We start from the raw sequence: 20,051 nt of genomic DNA on the forward strand, positions 1-20,051 counted from the left end.
CTCAATGAAGGCATTGTGCAGCCTGACAGGTAGGTCGAATGAGCTTGACTTACGGATGAGGATGAGGTTGAGAAAAGCTTTGGACGGGGGCGATGGGATTAGCAAGCGAGCCATTCGAACGGGAAAAGATGGACCAAGAGGCTCTGGAGGTGGCGATTCTCATGCTCATTGCCGCTTGCTTCAGAGCGAGTGGTCAAGCACTCCAGAGTCAAAAGTGTACTAAGGTATCCCAGTGGCGGGTGGGGCGCTTGTTTTGTCAGTGACAGACAGTCACGGCCGGGTCGGACTTGTTTCTGACCCTGTTTGCTCTTTTACGCTTTTTAGCTTTCCTTTGGTTGGTGTCCGGGTGTCTGTGGAATCCGTCAGGTGCAGGTGAGACACGACGAATTCCAGTGTGCTGTGTCAAACCGAAGCCAGCCTTGCCAGCCCGCTTGACTTCAATATGGAAAAATGAAGTCTATCGGCAGCTAGCATCGTGGGAGAGACAGACATTCCTGAGAATGCGCTCGGCGATTCTTCAGCCGCATTGTTTGTTGTCGGCGGTAATCATTGCTCTCGTTGGACTTGGTAAACTGTAAGCAAAAGAGCAATTACGCCCGGGAAGAGGCGGAGCAGCTACCAGGATACCGTAGATAGTGGGCCTCCGGTGACCCATCAGTTCATCAGTGACATTCTCAAGACTCTCCGAGGGACTAGCGGTATCGAAACCGTGCAGTGTTTCCTCTTCAAATGCGGCACCACCGAAGGCACAAATGTCGAAATCTTGAAGAAGAAAGCAGATGTGCAAGATGGCAGCGTTGCTTTGTTCTTTTTTGTCTGTATTTTGGCCTTGGGACTACTGCGCAGGGGCGGCATGAACGAGACCATCTGATCAAAGAAGCGGCGGCGGCGAGTGGCCAACCGTCTAGCGCAACTGAGACATCAGGCACAGCACTCTGGGTTCGAGCCGCCTTCCCAGGTTCGTGGTCAGAAGCCGGCGATAAGGAAGACGGAAAACCAAGGTACCTCTACTTTTTTCTGCTCTGTTTGCCACATAGAAACCAATGTACACCAACACCTTCCTCAGAAAACCCCACCTGGTTCTGGAGGGTTCCGGCCTGCTCCTGCCTACTTTAGCGCCTTGTGGCACTTGCGCAGTTGCTGATGAATCATTCGCCATTCCCCCAGACAAGTCACTCACTGCATAACTTGCCCCACTTTCTCACACTTGCGCCCCCCAATCAAGGCCTACTTCCTTGCCTTCCGCGGTCAGTCAGTCACCTCCCAACTGGACCTCTGACACCTTGTTGACCTCCGGTATTTAAGCCACTTCACCTCTTCTTCCATTCCTCTTCCTTTTCTTCCCATCACATCCACTACTACCCGCTGTCGCTCGTCGAATTTCCCACCATCAACAACTCGATCACGAGTAACTGCATCCAGGAATACCAATCAACACCACGCATCAGTACCCAACGAAGTCGCCATCATGCAGATCTTCGTGAAGACCCGTAAGTTGTCTAGACATCCAAGAATCCGTCCCTGTCAATAACTAACACCGCCTCCCCCAGTCACCGGCAAGACCATCACTCTTGAGGTCGAATCCTCCGATACTATTGACAACGTCAAGTCCAAGATTCAGGACAAGGAAGGCATCCCCCCAGACCAACAGCGTCTTATCTTCGCTGGCAAGCAGCTTGAGGACGGCCGAACCCTTTCCGACTACAATATTCAGAAGGAGTCTACCCTTCACTTGGTTCTCCGCCTTCGTGGTGGTATGCAGATCTGTAAGTCACTCCATCACGCCTCCCTGGAATTAAATAGGCGCTAATGAGGTACACAGTCGTCAAGACCCTCACCGGCAAGACCATCACCCTTGAGGTTGAGTCTTCTGATACCATCGACAATGTGAAGTCGAAGATTCAGGACAAGGAGGGCATTCCCCCTGACCAGCAGCGTCTTATCTTCGCCGGCAAGCAACTTGAGGACGGTCGCACTCTGTCCGACTACAACATTCAGAAGGAGTCTACGCTCCACTTGGTTCTCCGTCTCCGTGGCGGTATGCAAATCTTCGTCAAGACTCTGACAGGCAAGACGATTACGCTCGAGGTCGAATCTTCAGACACCATTGACAATGTCAAGTCGAAGATCCAAGACAAGGAGGGCATCCCTCCCGACCAGCAGCGTTTGATCTTTGCTGGAAAGCAGCTCGAGGATGGTCGCACCCTGTCGGATTATAACATTCAGAAGGAGTCTACCCTGCATCTCGTCCTTCGCCTCCGCGGTGGTATGCAGATCTTCGTCAAGACATTGACCGGAAAGACAATCACGTTAGAAGTCGAGTCTTCCGACACGATTGACAACGTGAAGTCCAAGATTCAGGACAAGGAGGGCATCCCACCTGACCAGCAGCGTCTCATTTTCGCTGGCAAGCAATTGGAAGACGGCCGCACCTTGAGCGATTACAACATTCAGAAGGAATCTACGCTTCACCTTGTCCTCCGCTTGCGTGGTGGCCAGTAAGCGTTGGCTTCGTATAGCGGAAGTTGCCTCGGGCGAGGCATGGCGTTAATGGATTACGATTATGGCGGGACAATGGTTCTGAACGATATCTTCACACATTCCTAGGAATTAGCTAGGCACTCTTGCGCTCAAGAAAGCGCCAATACTAGACTTGATTGAAGTCTCAAATCACGTTTTTTGCCCTTGTGAGTGACATGCTCATGGAAAAGTACCTAAGTTTCGGTGATTGTCATGCCACTGCCAACCTTGAGTTATCGGTTGGACCATTGGTGGCTTATCAGTGACGTACCTTATGGAACCAGTTCCGCAGCGGCGGGGCAGTGGGGTGTCCTCACAGCTGCTGGAACCTCGCATACGAATCACCTCAATCCTCCACATTACACAATCATTCTGCCTGCCTCTGCGTGTTGCGTCGCGACATGAACAGCCCACGGAAGTCCTGGAAACAACTGGAAATTCACTTTCTATTGCCTCCATAGTTTGACATCTTTTCTTCCAGCCGCCGAAGCATTCTCACACACCTGAAGTCAAACAGCATCGTCTCACAGCAGCTTGCGAGGCTGAGAAGTGCTATGCGGACCTTCTTCTACCACCTCAAGTTCGAGCTTTATCCCACTCCAAGTCCCGCACTTGACGACACCAAGGGAACCAAAGGGAAAGAGCAGGCAGCAGCTCCCAGTAAAGAGGTGTGGCTTCCGCCGAAGGGCGCCAACATCTTCGCCGAACTTCCGGCACATTCCAGGAAAAGTTCGAAGAGGCCAAGTACAAGCTACCGACCACAACCTTCACCACTACAAGCGTTCGAGCCACCGTATCCCGCTACTACCTACCGATCGAGCTCGCATCGGGCACAGGCAAACATTGCCAACGCAAGCCTTATTGACTGCGGACCTTCCAGAGCCCCGGTCAAAGAAGACAGTGGCAGTAATATCGAAAGGATAACTGAGAGGCAGTGGAGAGCTCGTACGCGGAGTTTCCCACCTCCGCCTTCTTCGGCAGCGATCCGACCAGAGACGGCAGTCAGAGACTGGCGCTTTGGTCAAGTCAGAATCGAGAGCATCGACATTGATTCAGGGAGCGACGGGCATACATACCCAATGGCGGCCGAGGCAGCGAGCTCTGCAGCAGACCTGGGCGTCGGTCCAACATTTGGAGGCACCGGGATCTCCACAAAGGCGAAGTATGTCCCGCTCGAGACAAAGAGCACGGAAGTAGGCTGGGGAGTCGTACATTTTTACCGCGAAGAGGAGGAGACACCTGGTTTGGGCATGCCGCCGTCGGAAGAAGACGGTGTTAAGGCGGAAGACTGTACAACGCTTTGCATACCCGCGGTCCCCAGTTATCTCAGCCCAGGGGATTTCATTGGGTACGTCGGGGAGAAATGGAGGAACGACATCAGTCACTGGCGAATGGTTATGACGGCCCGGATGAATCGATATCTGGTGCTACTGAAGTTTAGAAACACCGAGAGGGCGCGAGATTGGCAGAGAGAGTTTGACGGAAAGGTCTTCAACAGTATGGAGGTGAGTCGTCGAGAGCAATCCCGGACACAGCCGCGTTACTGACTCTTTCACAGGCCCAAGTTTGCCATGTTGTCTTCGTCAAATCGATCACTTTTGAGACATCAACTAGAGAAAACAGGACGTTTCCCGACCTTAACCACGATCCGTTTACACCGTCCTCTTCTTCCGTCGCCGCCTCGAGCAGTTTGAAGCCTTTCCCTCCGCCGACACCGAATCTTATCGAACTACCTACTTGTCCTGTGTGTCTCGAGCGCATGGACGATACAACAGGTCTAATGACGATTCCCTGCCAGCATGTCTTCCATTGCACCTGCCTGCAAAATTGGAAAGGATCAGGTTGTCCAGTCTGCCGACACACGAACCCCGAAACCGCATACGACCCGTCAAACCCATATACCCAGCCCTTCGGCTCGTCGGTGTCAAATCTGTGCAGTGTATGCGATTCGACAGACGACCTATGGATCTGCCTCATCTGTGGAAATGTCGGATGTGGTCGCTACAAGGGCGGCCATGCCAAGGATCATTGGAAGGAGACGGCACATAGCTTCTCGCTGGAATTGGAGACGCAACATGTGTGGGATTATGCTGGGGATACGTGGGTACATCGTTTGATCCGTGACAAGGGCGACGGTAAGGTCGTTGAGCTCCCAGGCAGCAACGGACATCACCATGGACCGGGAGGTGACTACGAGGATACTGTTCCCCGCGCCAAGATAGACAACATTGGTCTAGAATATACTCATCTCCTCACTAGCCAGCTCGAGTCACAACGGGTTTACTTTGAGGAGATGATCAGCAAAGTAGCGGACAAGGCTTCCAAGGCAGCCGCGACAGCCGAGTCTGCATCGGCGCAAGCTACTACGGCCCTAGAAGAAAATGCGACTCTCAAGGCGGAACTCAAACGCCTCCAGACGCAAGTCATACCATCACTCGAGCGCGACGCGGAACGCGACCGTACAAAAGCCACAAAGGCCCAGGAACTCGCCCGCAACATGGGCAAAGCCCTACAGGAAGAGAAGCAAGTCACCCAGGGGCTCATGAAGCGCGTGGAGCACAACAAAGCCGAGGTCGAGGCCCTGAGGAAGGGCGAGGCGGCGTACAAGGAGCAGATTGCGGAGCTGCAGGAGACGAATAGGGATATGGCCATGTTCATATCGGGACAGGAAAAGCTGCAGCAGATGGAGAAGGCGGGCGAGATCGAGGCCGGAGAAGTTGCGGAAGGGAATTTAAGCGTTCCTGAAAAGAAGGGGAAGCGGAGAGCGAAGAAGTAAGGGTGCCAGGAGATAGTTTATTGGGACCGGCGTTCATGGGAGGAGGCTGGCAGTTTGATGCCTTGCTTACAAGCGATATTTAGTATTGGAGCGGTTCGTTCTCTCAATGCTTATTCCCTCTACTTGCGAGATGTCCGTGAAAACCTATGTATCTATTGAGGCTTGTGATGTTTGGCCTTGTCTACACGTCTCACCGAGGGTCTGTCGGTCTGCCTGGGCCTTACATCATGCAAGTTATCAATGTTTAGAGTGGTTTGTCAAGAGAGAGACGAATGCCTAGACTCTGCTGCCGCTATTTTCTCGACGTGTCTGCAGCTCGGAAGACTGCTACTGCTCGCGGTGAAGACGAGGTAGAAAAAACGAAGTATCGTCTTGGTGATTTGTCACCGATGTTTGCTACCTAGGTACCGATTTAAGTTGGAATGAAAGGCTTGAATAGAGATGGCGATGGTGGTTTTCGGTCCACGATTTGATGACAGCGTAGGAGGATATAAACCCGAGGAGTATTAAACGGTTTGGTTGGAATACAAATCGGTACTGATCATTGAAGATAAAATCTGAAGGCGGATGTCCGGGCAGGTAAAATTCTGGTCACGGAGGGAAAAAGAGAGATTGAGGAAGGTCAGTGACCCGAACGGCATGGTCAGGTAATGTTTTCTCGTCAAATAGACTAGATTGACTGAACGTTGTGTACCAAAACATAATTATAACAGCGATCCTGAAAATTCTCTACCGCCTTTTCCGCTCCTGCATCCCTATCCAGCTCTCAACCGGCCTAGACCAGACAAGAAGCAACCGCGCCCCAGGGAGACTGGTCTCCATGCTCTACGTCCAGAATCTGTGTGCTAGTCTCGTTCTTCCATATGCTTAGGAAGAGGGAGGCGAGGAAGGCACCTGAGACGACAATAAGAGGGAGCCCCGGAATGATCCGGTCGACGACCAGCCCCGGCCCTTTTAGTAATGTGGCTCGATTCGCGTAGCAAAATATGATGGAGAAAAGGGAATAACTGCATCGAACAGATGTACCTGTAAATTCCTATATCGCTCGAGCGGGAATGGGCACTTACACGTTGGGCAGCCTGGACAGGTGACGCCACACGATGAAGAGTACACCGCCCCCAACCATTTCAAAACACCAGAGACTGTTCCCCCTTCATCAGCTAAAGAATTGCAAAAGCCTTGGTGACGAGTCGGCAGACCTGGTGTAAGCTATGTCACCTAAGTCATGATCATCTCTGGTAATGGCAATATGTGCGGATGCTATTGTTGTTGCTGTCCCCCAAATCTTACGCAGTATCGTGAGGACATGGCTATGGCATAGCGTACTGATTCGGGGCTCAAAATTAATATGATACATTCTAGAAATGCAAAGGGGGGTTGTGTTAGTAATTACTTCACTGTTTACTGTCTCTAAATAAAATAAGTCAAAAACGTACTCAAAAACATAGATAGTCGCAAGCCTCAGGAGCCTCAGATGCAACGGTATCGACCTATCTGGAGGAACCGGCTCCCCCAGCTGCTGGAGCTCTAGGTCTGGCATGTTAATCATGGCAGGTTGTGACGAACTGCCGGTAGGGAATCTGTGATGATGAGCAGACGGCTGAAGCCCCATAGTTGCAGGTCATCGCATCAACTCCGACCCGGCCCCTGCCATTCCATTGCGCATAGAGATGGTTCGACCTTTATTGCCAACTACGTGATGATGAACTTGTTATATGACAGATATGATGTTATCATAATCACTGGTCCCAGTTCATCCAGTGCAAGGGCTGTTGACAGTCTTTGCGGGTATGCTCAACAATCCAACGTCGTGTTAATGAGGAATCATAAGTCCATCGACATTAGCAAGTAAAGCTCAAGTATTTGCTTCATATTGAGCGCCATGGGACTGCACCATACCAGTGAAAGGAGAAATAAAAGCTGGAGTTAGTAGCGAGTCTCATCAAGGATATGCTGCATCCGGGGTATAGCATACCCACATGGCATTGAGGTTCACGTGTGTTGACAGTATATATGCCGAGTATTCATGGATTGATTGTATCAACACCGAACTAGCTGCCTGAGGAAGTCACCCGCTTCTCCTTTGGTGGGGGTGGGCTAACCATCCTTAGTACCGCAATACCTTGATTAGGAAGATATTCACGATCCCGAACACCATCAATAATACTCACTCAGTATGCCAAAATCACGGCCAAAACCACCATTCACTTGAAGCAAAACAAAAATAAAGCAATGATCCTAATCTACAAAATACGACAAAAAATAGGAATTACTAAAAAAATGCAAAAAAAGTACACGCCCAAGTTCGATCCCGGCGCTCGAACTTGCGCGTCTCGCGAGTTAACCAGAGAGAGCCCGATCGAGATATTTGCTTTTCTCTCTTCCTGAGATACCGTTAGACCACTTGGCCTCAACGGGATCTCACCTGGTGAAAGCAATCAGAGTTGTAGCGCCTCAAAGGGGTCTGGATGGTGGTGAATTGGGTTGGGATGAAAGACAACCGGGTTGGGCGGGGGCAGGTGAACTTGCTCCTTCCCAAGGGCAGGAAGGTGCGCCAGTCGGTCGACCCAAGGCACCTTCCTACCATGTGACCCGGTTGTCTATGGTCTCCCGTATAGACCTATCAAGCTACCGGGAAACCAGAGTGAACACCCTGGCTACCTTACCTCAGTACCTTACTGCCTCATACACATGTCTCCTACAATGTCCATGCAAACCTTTGCGGAAAGAAGAGCACATGACGATAAGGCTGACCAGAACCAGCAGCATCCGATAAACAAAAGGGGAGAATCGACGGGTATCACAAACGTATCCTGTCCTCCAACCACTCCGCAATAGCATCCTGCCCGCGCTCACCAAGCTCAAGCCCTTCATTCTCGCCAACCTCAACGACAGCCACCCGCCTTTCGGCCTCGGCGACCTCATCAAACTCCTCATCCCACTCCATCCTCGACTTGAACTCCAGCTTCTCCAAGCTCCGCCTCATCAACCCCGCCAGCTCCGTCGCCTGGGCTTCAAAAGTGTGCCCAGCCACCTTTCGCTTCCTCGCCGCCGTCCTGGAAGCAAGTTCACTAGCCATGGACGACGCCATGCTGCGTTTCCTCGTCGTCGTCTTACGTTTCGCCACTGGCTCCGTTGGAGTGTCATGAAGTAACAAAACCGAAGGCAGCTTGAGCGTCGACTTTCTCGGTGGAAACACAAGCGCGCTCCGCCTCGGCGCCGGAAATAGCCCTTCCGCGACGCCCAGGATATCGGCCGGCTTCACGTCCGACGTGACGGAGGAGAGCCGTTCCAGAAGCGACGACACGGCTGCCGCCTGCACGAAGCTCGACGGCGCGTTCATGCCGGCCGTCTGGAAGAAGAAGCTGGGGCTCGCAAACGGGTCGAGGAGGTCCACGGGCGCGCGGAACAGGTCGGGCATCCTCATTTGCAGCGCATGCAGTGCTGAGCCGTCCTCGGGCCGCGGCGGGAGCTTCTTGCTGCGCGGGGTGGAGGGCTTGTTGACCTTGTGGTCCGGGAGGAACATGGACCAGTTGTAGATGCCGTTCCAGGCTACCAGTCCGCGGACGGCCATGCGCTCGTGGTGGTGGGACTCGGTGAGGGCTAGGGAGGCGGCGATGCTGGCGCCGGCGTGTGAGCTGTACACGTAGATGTCGCGGCGGGATGTGGTGCCCAGGGGAAGGAGGTTGTCTGTGATCCAGTTGTAGCCGGTGAGGACGTCGTGCAATGGGGTGGGCCATGTGAGAGGCGTGGTGAAGTTGAAGTCGGGGCCGTGGTCGGATTCCGGAGAGGTGGAGACCGGGGACGGGGACCATCGGTAGTTGATGACGGCCGTTGGGTAAGGGGTGAGGAACCCCGGGACGGCGGCCAGATATCCCGGGGTTGGTGAGAAGGGCGGTATATACAAGACCAGCGGGGTCGTGACAGGATGACGGTTGAAATTGTGCAGGCTGTGCGTTGCGTTAGAAATGACACCATAGTCTGATGGATAGAAGGAGACGGACTCTAGTGTGATAGTCCCCGAGGAGCGACAAGCCACGTCGATGGACTCGACATCAGGCGCGCGGTCATGATGGAAGCACCGTCGTTGAAAGACACGACTTTGGCGCAGATGAGACAACAGCCAGGGTCTCGGCCATCTTCTCATCGTCTAAGAATACGAGACAATAGCAGAGCGGGCTACTGAAACACTCATGTTCAGTCGGACGTTCGCTCAGCACTCCATGTAAGTGTGTGTTGTATTTACGAGTAATAACTATTATCCGTACGAGCTAAACGAATAGACAACGGTAATTCCCTGGACGCGTTTTTTTTTTTTTTTTTTTTTTTAAATTTTAAAGGGCCACCCCCGCCCCCCCCCCCCCCCCCCCCCCCCCCCCCCCCATACCACACGAGCATGCCCCGCGACCTCCCTTCGTGTTTTTTTTTTTTTTTTTTTTTTTCAAAGTTGAAGGGGCCACCCTCGGACCAACCAGCGGCCATTCCATCTCCACACCACCATCTCCGATTCTCCAGCCTTCAGTTTGCACCGCCGCAAAACGTTCCCCACACGTCACCGCTGCTAAGCTTTCGGTTCTTGGTCAAGGGTCCCTCAACTCCCACTTTCTCGCAGTAGTGTAGTAGCGTACCTTACTTACTGCTCCAAGCGCCGGAGCAACCACCGCTGAAATGAAGCCAAGGAATCGCCGAGTCCAGACAGAGGAAGACTATCAGCTCGTCCTGCTGCATGCATGGATAACCTGATCTGTCTGATGATCAACGCCCACTTGTTTGCCACATGCGATCTGGGGGACATATACTACACGTGAATGGAGAGACAAGTGTATAGAAGCGCGGATAGGTACCACGTCAAAAAGTTCCAACGGCTCCGACGGAACCGGCGGCCAAACCATTTCTTCACGGACAAGCGATCGCCGACCTCCCAATAGCGAGGAATCGTAAACTCTGATATCTGGGATCGAGAAACGGAGATCATCCAGCCCCCTGTTGACGATCTAAAGCAGGCCATACAACAAACTCCCGCCCGTTGTACTTGGCTACGTAGAGCGTCCTTTGGTGTGTCTCACTTATCTGATCAGTAGGTACGAATGGAATAAAGACGAGACAAAAAACAGGTAGCGAGTGCACACCCTCTTCGGCAAACCCAAACAGACGTCATCGCGAAGTACCTTCATCCCCCTCTGTCTGGCCCGTCTGGGGGACCCCGGCTAGCACGCTAGCACTTTCAGAAGTCTATACTCGCGAATCTCAACATCGATGGGGAAAAAGGAGATTTCCAGAAACCCTTCTTCTTCAACACAGTTGTTATATCCAGCCAAGACCTGTAAAATCAATCTTTTATAAGAATCTACTCTAGCGTTGTATTTCTTTGGGACAGACCTATCTTTTAGCCGGGAATGCCTTCACCTTCGGCGGATTCACCACATCGCACCCGCTCGTTTCTCCTCCGTGGCTCGCCGCTTGACCCTACGCCGCCATGAACGACGCCGACCTAGGCGACAACATTGACGAGCGTATCGGCCAGCTCGAACAATCAAATAACCCCCGCAGCAATGAGAAGCGCTTCGCCAACGATGTCGCCCACCTCGACCCGAGCCGGTGGTGGTTCGCCTCCTCCGCGTTCCCCATGGTCGCTGGCACCCTCGGCCCCGTCGCCTCTGCCTTCAGCATCTGCGCCCTCGTCCGGCCTTGGCGACAGCACTACCCGCCGAACACCGACATCACCGCCGCCCCCTTTGTGCCGGATCCGAAATGGTTAGACCCTTCTCATTCACCATGCCTCACATCCGTGATACGCGAACACTCATCTCACCGACCGAAGCTAACGAGATCTCTAGGCTCATCATCGTCAACGCCATCCAGCTCGCCATAGCAATCATCTCAAATATCTTTCTCCTCCTCAACATGGCCCGCCGCGTCCGCTTCTCCCTGGCCCAACCCATCACCATCGTCGGCTGGTACATGTCGGCCATTTGCCTCGTCGCTCTCAACGCCACCGCCGCGGGGCCCCTCGTCATTGAGCCCACCGAGGAGTACATCTACTCCCAGGCCTTTTACTACGGCATGTTCGCCGCCATCCTCTACTTCCTTACCGCCTCCCTCATGGTCGCCACCGTCTACGGCGCCGCCACCGCCCACTACGCAAAAGACTTCCAGCTCACCACCGCCCAGCGTACCCTCATGCTCCAGACCATCCTCTTCCTCTGCTACCTGCTCCTCGGCGCCCTCGTCTTCTCCAACATCGAGGGCTGGGCCTACCTCGACGCCGTCTACTGGGCCCAGGTCACCCTCTTCACCGTCGGCTTCGGCGACTTCGCCGCCGCCTCGCCCCTCGGCCGCGCCCTCCTCATCCCCTACGCCCTCGTCGGCGTCATCTCCCTCGGTCTCGTCATCGGCTCCATCCGCAGCCTCGTCCTCGAGCGCGGCCGCCGCAGGCTCGACGCCCGCATGGTCGAGAAGAAGCGCCGCCAGCTCCTCCGCGCAATGACCCGCAAGGGCAAGGATGAGATCCTGAAGCCCATCGACCCGGAGACCACCGGAAACTCCGCCCCTGCCTCTTCCCCTTTACCCGTAACGGAGCTCGAGCGCCGCGAAGAGGAGTTCAAGCTGATGCGCAAGATCCAGCACCAGGCCTCCACCCGCCGCCGCTGGATGGCCATGTCCATCTCCTTCTCCACCTGGCTCGTTCTCTGGCTCGTCGGCGCAAAAATCTTCCAGGAGTGCGAGCGGCCCTACCAGAACTGGTCTTACTTTGAAGGCTTCTACTTTGCCTTCGTCACCCTCACGACCATCGGCTACGGCGATCGTACCCCCGTCTCCAACTCGGGCAAGGCCTTCTTCGTCTTCTGGTCCCTCCTCGCCTTGCCCACCATGACGGTGATGATCTCCAACGCGGGAGACACCGTCGTCAAGGCCATCCGCGACGCCACGCTCGAGCTCGGCAACATCACCATCCTCCCCGGCGAGCGCGGCTTCCGCAAGGACCTCAAGTCCGTCCTCCACCGCCTCACCTGCGGCTTCCTCTTCCACCCCACCGATGAGGAGTCCGATGAGGAGTCCAACGAAGCGTCCAATGAGGACGAGGACGATGAAGACGACGACGAAGACAACGCCCTCCCGCCGGGCTTCCTATCAAACGCCCACCGCAGACCCCAAAACGAAGACGACGACGACGACATCAACGAGGAAGAAAGCGACGAAATGGAAGCCTACTCCTCCGTCCCGGACCGCGACCACGCCCGCGCTCCTCCAGCATTCTCCCCAGAACCCAAAGACTCTCAGGCCCGTCCATCAAATCCCGACCGCCAAATCACTACCAAAAACAACAACATCAACGACACCACTCGCCGCCGCCGCCCCTTCTCCCGCATCCGCGACCCTACCTCGGCTCTACCAGCCTCCCGCGCAGACTACCACTTCCTCCTCATCTCCGAAATCGCCGCCGTCCGGCAACACGCCAAAGAAAAGCCCGCCCGCCGCTACTCCTTTGCCGAGTGGGCGTGGTACCTAAAGCTCATTGGCGAAGACGAGTCCAGCTCCGCCACCCACCGCAAGGCGCGCCCGCACATTCATTCCAAGAAGAAGAAGAAGAAGAAGCCGACGACGGCCATGTCCAGGAAAAGGCGCAACGGCGGGACGGTCGACGAGGAGAATGAGGAGCAGACAGAGGAGCCGGACTGCGCGGACGAAGACAAGTGGTCCTGGGTCGGGTCGCAGTCGCCGCTAATGGGCAGCCAGGAGGAGTGCGAGTGGATCCTGGAGAAGCTCACTGAGAAGCTGCGGGACGAGCTCGACGTCGTCCGAGGCGAGGAGCTCGAGAGGAAGAGCATGGCAGATAGGGAACAGGATCTTGCTGATGAGAGCAAGGGGAGGAGGGAGGTTGACGAGTTGTTTCGCGAGTGATACCCTGGTACGATGCATTTGACTCCTTTTTTTTTTTCTTTCCCTTTTGCATTTTTCAGCATGTTTGTTTGAATACACAGCACATTTGACATCTCACATACATCTCCATCATGTGTGCGCCACGTACAGACAAGGCAACAAAAGAATTCAGCACCATCCACATCAAGGCATGTGAATAAAGAGCCTTTGGTCACGAACGAGGGGTCATACTAGGAGCGCTTTGAGATCTCGTGTTCGCAAAAGGGGTATCAGTATCATTAAACTTTATCCATCCCCCGGGAGCAAACAGCACCCAACCGTGGGGATGTACCCAGTAGTCCCAGGACATTCCTCAAGAATACAAATATACATACACTACCGCTACACGTATCCAACATGCAGCAAACAAACATGCTTGTATCAAAGCTCAAAGCGCTGGGAAACGGCCTCTGTCATCCCCCCTACGCTCCGTCGCATTAACGATAATCTTCCTTTTTGTCGGTAAAGAAAGATTCACCAGCTCATTCCACTAACGCCAGAGAGTAGGTCGACCACTGTCCCAACCACGCCGACCCCCAGCACCAGGGTCTGCACAGCCACGGCCACAACAACTCTTTCCACAAGGTCCAGAAAACTCACGGCTAGTCATCTGCTGCCGAGGAGAAGTCTCCGGTTACGCTTGATAGCCTGGTTCAGACCCTTCTCAAGCTTCTCTGTCTCCCTCCGTGCCAGACCCAGCGCCGTCTCGGCGTCCTCAACGCTCATGAGCGACATGGCGTTGAGTGGCGTACCAGGCAACTTGGGGTGCGCACCACTGCTCTGCTGGGCGTGAACCTGTGCGGCGGCGGCGGCCATAGTAGAGGGAGAGGCGTCGCTAACAATGTCGTCGCTACCCTGCTGATGCTGTGGCGAATCCAAGCCTCCAAACGGTGTCTCATCCTCAGGAATGTCCTTGCCTGAGCCCCCACTCTCGGCAGAGTAGATCCCCGCACCAGCAGCTGCGTCATGGCCATAGATGTACGGAGCGAGAGAGTTTAGGCTGGCGGCGGCTGTCTCTCGAGCAGAAAGGGCGTCCTTAGCACCAGGTGCAGATTTCCAGCTACCCGGGAACAAGTTCGTGTTGCCCAAGTTAAGGCGCGGGAGAACGAACTGGTTGATGTAGCTGATGGCCTCCTCGCGCTGGATCTTATTGACTGGGTCATCTGAAAACATCTTTTGTGCATTAGGGGACGGTGGGAAGTAGGATGGAGGCCCGTTGGGCACCGCTCTGCCCTTAATCAGAGAGAAGCCACCTGGACGGGCCTGATGGCGGGGCGCAACGAAACTGTCGGGCTGGTCGCTGCCAACTGCCACAGACTTTTGGAGCACCAGATATCTCCCTTCCTCCACTTCATTGAGGTTTCTCAGACAATCCCCGTTAGGCGTGATGAGTACACGCTGACCTTCCATTACCTTGTGCACCGGCTGACCAGTAAGCAGGACAGCATGGTCCGCCTCAGACACCATATTCTTAGTTGTTGCCGAAGGAGGCGGATTATTGCCCAGGGTTGCAGCAGAAGGCCTATCAAAGCGAGAGTGAGAGTCAAGGAAAGGCTTGAGCATGGCGAGTTCTTCCGCGGTTGGAACCTCGCCTGCATCGAATAGGTGCTGGAAGACGACTTCAGGACTGGTGTTTGGGTTGTCTGCAATATCTTGAGGCTCCTCGGACACAGCAACGGCTGTGGGCGCAGGAGGCGTGGGCGTGGGCGTGGGTGTTGTCGGTGTCCCCTCTTTACTCTTGCCCTTCTCCTCCGCTGCCTTTGCGAGCTTGGCGGCGTTCTTGGCAGCCTTGCCCTTGGGAGGGGGCAGATCCACTACGGTTCTCTCGACAATGGGCTTGGGAGGCGGGGTGGGCTCCTTTGGCGGAGGGGGCGGGGTTGCGACACGCTCGACGGCCTTCTTGACTGGTGATGGGGCCGCGGTGATCGGTTTCTCCTTCTTCTGCTTCTTCTTGCGCCCAAGGATGGGAGCCTGCTCTTCAGTCTCCACCACTTTGGGCGCAACAGTAATGGAAGCCGACTGCTCCTTGTGCGCCTCTTTCCGCTGTTTGCGCTGCTGACTCTTTGTAGTGTTGCGGACGGGTGCAGTTCCGACTCTGGTAGGAGGTGGCGAGCTGGTTCGAGAAGCAGACACGGATGCGGAGACAATAGAGGCGCTGTCACTGATAATTTCGCTAGCCGGCGTCCCAGGACGTCCAGAGGCGGAAGACACAGCTCTAGCGGCCGCAGAAAACGCGGCGCTTGAAGGCAAAGCTGGCGGCACTTCGGCTTTGGGCGTCGGTACAACTCGTAAAGTCTTGGGTGCTGCTCTCGCAATAGGCGATGCTATACTGGCAGTTGTAGGCGTTGGCAAGGCTGGGAAGGCCGAGACGTCTGATTGTTCCGTAGTAGTCGTCTCTGGTTGTTTCAGCTGAGCTGTGTTGATAGCGGCGGCAATGTTCAAGATACCCGGCACAGGCTTCTTCTCGGTGGCCTTGGTAGCTTTGGGCGCTTCAACAGCCATCACGGGAGAAGGGCCTGAAGCCGGCGTCGCAGCCTCCGGTTGGGGCTTCTTGATGCTCGCCGGCGCGATCTTTGGAGTCGCAGCCGCAGACTTTGCTGGGCTCGCAGGCCGCTGGACATTTCCCAATGCTGGGAAATCCTCGTCCTGCAACACCGACTTTCCCTTGGATGGAGATGCTTGGGAGGCAATGTCCTTCGATAGCCCACTCTCAACAGCCAAGGCTTTTATGTTCTTCTTGGCTTCTGTCCCGCCCGCTTTCTTACGAGAGGTCTCGTCCGGTGTGGATGTCCGCACAATATTGGCCATGGTAGCAACTGCAGGTTTGGGAGCCGAAGGTGTAAGTGGCGTGACCGGTACCACGGGGATTGGCGCTTGTCGCGGAGCAGGCGATGCGATTCTCTGCGGAGGGCCGAGACCAGGCGGTGGGGTTGGAGCTGCTGGTCGTGATAGTCCGCCGATTGTACCAATAAAGCTCGGTAGAGGGTCATCAGCGACCAGTTCGTCCACAGATTTGGTGGCCTCGGCGGAGAAGAGCTCGTCATCTAGGGAACCAGTTAGCCAAGAGGTTCCCTAGTAGTTTTTCTTCGAAGACAATTAAGAAAAAACAGAGACAATAAAGCATGGTAGCACGAGAGACAACGTTTTATATACATGGACCAAAGTTTGCAGGAACAAGTCACGGCTGCCATCATCGTCTTCCATGATGATATGCGGGGATAAACGAGCGGTAAGTTTGAGCAAGATGCTATATTGGTCCTTATGCCACCCCCATCCTCAAACCGGAGGACTGTCTGCGAGTTAACGTACATTGAGGCGATTGGAAGACGATGATGGCTTGCCTGACTGACGTGACCCCATAAACCATGACGACGTGCGAGTCCAAATGAAAAGAGGTATAATGCCGAGACGAGTGTAGGTGTCGGCCCTTGCTTGCCCAGAAGAAACGTGAAGCGACGCCAAATGCAATCCTTGCCACTCTCCCCTGAGCAGCCCTGATGTTTTCCGCAATGCTCGCTGAATCAATGCGTGTGTAATGTGCGGTGCGCTCTCGGTCTCTTCGAAGGACGGTCATCCGCCTTTGATATGCCGCGACGCCCTCCCCCTCATGATACATGAAGTGTAAAATCAAATCCGTAAACGACCAACACCGACACCTCATCTATCGCGTTGTCTCTCGAGGCTACCAGCCTGCGCCTGGGAAACGCGTATTGTACATCATGTTCTGATTGTACCCACCTTGGCTCTGTCCACCGAACAGTCCCTGTCCGACTCCGGCGTTGCTCTGCGACTGGTGTTGCATTCTCGCTTGCAGGATACTCGGGTCCGCAAGATCAACTAGGCCACCTCCCCCAGAGGAGGAAGTGTTAGCATGTCTGTGCTTCTTCCCCTTCTTCTTCTGCTTGGGACCGAAGTCTTGGAATGCTCCAGGCTGGTTACCGTAGAGCGACGCCAGGAGGCCCGAAGCAGGAGCTGGGGTGGAGGAGGTAGAGGATGGGTACTGATTAGAGAAAGAAGATAACATGTACTCACGCTTACCAGCATCATGACCCTGTCCATTAGTTCCCCGACCCCGAATCAACGTCTGAAGAAGCTCGGCGGAATCCTTGGAAGTCGCACCAAACGCGCCACCAAACGAGTGACCCTGTCCAAACATGTTTGGTGGCGTCCCTGTCGACTTGAGGCCTGGAGGAGGTCCGGGCATGGAGGATGCATAATACTGGCTGCCGGGCTGCGAGTGGAAAGCGGAAGGCATCATGGCCGTCTGTTGTGCCATGATTCTAGGGTTGGCGGCAACCTTGACTGAAGCTGAAGTGCCGGCGGTGTCATTAGCAAAGCTGAACCTTGATCCTTGTCTATTGTGGCCGCCACCTTGTTGCTGAATCGCAGAAGGCTGCGCAGTTGGTATGCCTGGGGGCAAGTGATCGCCAAAGCCGCTCTGAGATCGAACGAAGAGCTGTTGTTGAGGTGTCATCGACCGGCTGCCGCCGACAGAGCTAGCAGATACGGAAGCTTGGCCGAAACCAGACCCTAGAGCAGGGCCAAAGAGACCGTCGCCGTTGTTGCGCTGGATCGGAGGCTGGGTACCGGGTCGACGCTGCTCAAAGACAGCATCGCGAGCAACGTCTCGGTCTTCAGGCTCGCCACCTAGCGCCAGACTACCTCCAGTTTCTGGCTCGCCTTCCGAGGCCTCTTGGGGTTCGCTTTGTTGCTCCTGGTCCACGCCAAGGCGCGATTCCTCCTCCTCACGCATGGCTCTCCTCTTCTCGCCTCCCCGGGTGTCGAACATGGGAGGGTGAATCGTCTCGATCTGGTTCGTGTCGGGTGAAACGTAGCTGAAAGGGCAACCCTGCATAGCTTTGAGTAATCCTCTGAGCAGGCTCTCCGGAAGACTATTAGACTTCCTGCTGTCAGCTGTAGAGGTTGCTTTCGAGGCCTTACTCTCAGTCGGGGGTGCGGGGGTTTCCTTTCTCGAGGGGGTCTCATCGATGGCCTCGGGAACTGCCTCGGCGGTGACAGGGAGGGCTGTCGAAATCGCAGGGCTTGAAGCGGCGCCGCTAGTGGCGTGGCTTCCCCTGCGGCTACGCTGAGGATTTCTCGCCCAGTTAGCTGAGGCAGGCAGAGCTGGTCCGTCGCCTCCATTCTCGGAACCGTCCTTGCTTGAGGATCGCGCCATGGGTTGAGAGGCGAGGGGTGCAGTTGGTGTGGCATTCTGTTGTCGAGAAGCTGTGCGTGACGGTCCGCCGCCATTGCCGCCACCGCTGCTGGAAGAGCCGCCTCCTGGGAGGGGCCTTTGTGAGCTGATGCTGTTCATCGAGGATAAATCCTGTCTAGTGTAGCTGTCTTCCTCGTCACCAAGCTCATGCAAGAACATGCACTGCCTGTTGGTGCACTGTTCGTGCCGTAGCCAGGCCGAACAGTACTTTGTCGTACCGAGCTGGGCTCTGAGAACACGATCGCCATTCTGCGAGCCGTTGACGGCCTGGATGCAACGTTGGGCGTCTTCCTTCTTCTCGAAAGTCACGTAGATTCCGAGCGACTGGTGTTGACCGTCCTGACTCTTACGACTGCTAATCGAGATTTTCAGGATGTTGCCGTATTGACCGAAAAACTCTGGTTTCCGAAGCGTTTTCAGTAATTCGTCCTCTCGCACTGTGGGTGTCAGACCGGTCACATAAACCAGATTCTTCTGAACGACCCGGACGCCGATGAGGTTCTTGCGGTTTTCTTTCTCAACCTCGCGCTTTTGGACCTCCTTCTGTTTTTGTTCAACGGCTCGTTTCTTTTGGTTCTTCTGGATGTTTGCTCGAAACTCGGCAACCCTAGCGTTTGTCAGTGTGGCGTTGACCCAGCTAGAAGGTTGGTACGCACTCTTCCGTAGTGACGACCTTCCACTGTATCGTCTTTTCGTCGTAGGGCCTTCGACATGCAGGACACAGGCCGTTCATATTGTTCTTGATATTGTTGAAGCAGAACTGGCACACCTATGAAACGGTCAGAAGTCGAGGTTCTTAGCCGAGGGCAGAAAGCATGGAATATTAGTGTCGCCATACCTGGTAGCCGCAGGGGCATGGCCGGAAATTCCGATCTGAGAGGTCGAACTCTTCGATACATAACGGGCTGTGGAAGAGACAATTAGTTCACGGTGCCCAACAGTTTGGGGGCTCATGCAGGTCCAAGATGCGCGCGAGGTCAGAGGTCAGGTCACACACCATGTATCATCCTCCTCGTCGATAAATGTGTCTTGGGGTGCCATGGCGACAAACTGTGGCGGTAGCAATATTTCGTGGGAGGTGGGAGGCTGGGTGTGTATCTCTGAGTGGAGGTGGTAAGGAGAAGGAAGTTGTTCAATACCAGAATTGAAGCCAAAGCCTTTCTCGGATGGGTCGCCTACTGCACTAGGACGGGAAGAACGTGGTGCCTTAGGTAAGATGACCCCACAAGTTATCGTCACGTGCAGATGACCTTCCGACAAACCAATCAAGGGGCCGAGAATATGGCAAGTCAGCAAAATCTAGGAACACCCCTCCTAATCTTTCTTGAAGTTGAAAAGGAAAGCACGCTTCGAGGGACGGCAACTTCGGTTGGTCTAATATTTGAAAGGAAACCTCATATTTCAGAAAGGTCCTCAATATAAACAATTGAATTTCCACCAAAAACTTTGAACTTGAGATTTTCCTGCAAGGTTTTGAATTGTCGAGACACAGGGGTTTGTAACCGGGACGCCCAGCCAGTTTGCCGGTAAGCATCGCGGCGCAAGTACCACCCTGGGGGTGGACCTAAGCTTGTTAGCTTCTTCCAATCCCCGAGCATCGCGAGTGCACAGCATCATCAA

General features: G+C 54.6%; 6 protein-coding genes across 6 annotated transcripts; 2 read left to right on the forward strand and 4 right to left on the reverse strand.

Moving 5' to 3' along the window:
- Positions 1-256: 256 nt before the first annotated feature.
- Positions 257-457, reverse strand: CORC01_10410 (uncharacterized protein; the record flags this gene model as incomplete). Its single annotated transcript, XM_022622038.1, has 1 exon — positions 257-457. A coding segment is annotated over one exon (201 nt), but the record flags the coding sequence as incomplete, so codon positions are not given.
- Positions 458-3,074: 2,617 nt separating this feature from the next.
- On the forward strand, positions 3,075-5,296 carry CORC01_10411 (Zn-finger in ubiquitin-hydrolase; the record flags this gene model as incomplete). Its single annotated transcript, XM_022622039.1, has 2 exons — positions 3,075-4,025; positions 4,079-5,296. 2 exons carry the CDS (start codon positions 3,075-3,077, stop codon positions 5,294-5,296), a joined length of 2,169 nt encoding a protein of 722 aa, XP_022471414.1.
- Positions 5,297-6,071: 775 nt separating this feature from the next.
- Positions 6,072-6,422, reverse strand: CORC01_10412 (uncharacterized protein; the record flags this gene model as incomplete). Its single annotated transcript, XM_022622040.1, has 2 exons — positions 6,072-6,303; positions 6,364-6,422. The coding sequence occupies 2 exons, from the start codon at positions 6,420-6,422 to the stop codon at positions 6,072-6,074; spliced, it is 291 nt and encodes a 96-aa protein (XP_022471415.1).
- Positions 6,423-8,096: 1,674 nt separating this feature from the next.
- CORC01_10413 (uncharacterized protein) lies at positions 8,097-9,443 on the reverse strand (the record flags this gene model as incomplete). Its single annotated transcript, XM_022622041.1, has 1 exon — positions 8,097-9,443. The coding sequence occupies one exon, from the start codon at positions 9,441-9,443 to the stop codon at positions 8,097-8,099; it is 1,347 nt and encodes a 448-aa protein (XP_022471416.1).
- A 1,329-nt stretch (positions 9,444-10,772) lies between these two features.
- Positions 10,773-13,198, forward strand: CORC01_10414 (ion channel protein; the record flags this gene model as incomplete). Its single annotated transcript, XM_022622042.1, has 2 exons — positions 10,773-11,050; positions 11,134-13,198. 2 exons carry the CDS (start codon positions 10,773-10,775, stop codon positions 13,196-13,198), a joined length of 2,343 nt encoding a protein of 780 aa, XP_022471417.1.
- A 624-nt stretch (positions 13,199-13,822) lies between these two features.
- CORC01_10415 (general negative regulator of transcription subunit 4) lies at positions 13,823-19,472 on the reverse strand (the record flags this gene model as incomplete). The annotated part of the gene is made up of 5 exons (XM_022622043.1): positions 13,823-16,260; positions 16,955-19,038; positions 19,088-19,200; positions 19,270-19,336; positions 19,429-19,472. 5 exons carry the CDS (start codon positions 19,470-19,472, stop codon positions 13,823-13,825), a joined length of 4,746 nt encoding a protein of 1,581 aa, XP_022471418.1.
- Positions 19,473-20,051: the final 579 nt, after the last annotated feature.

This window comes from Colletotrichum orchidophilum, assembly GCF_001831195.1.
Source record: "Colletotrichum orchidophilum strain IMI 309357 chromosome Unknown Scaffold_103.1, whole genome shotgun sequence".
NCBI classification, from domain to species: domain Eukaryota; kingdom Fungi; phylum Ascomycota; class Sordariomycetes; order Glomerellales; family Glomerellaceae; genus Colletotrichum; species Colletotrichum orchidophilum.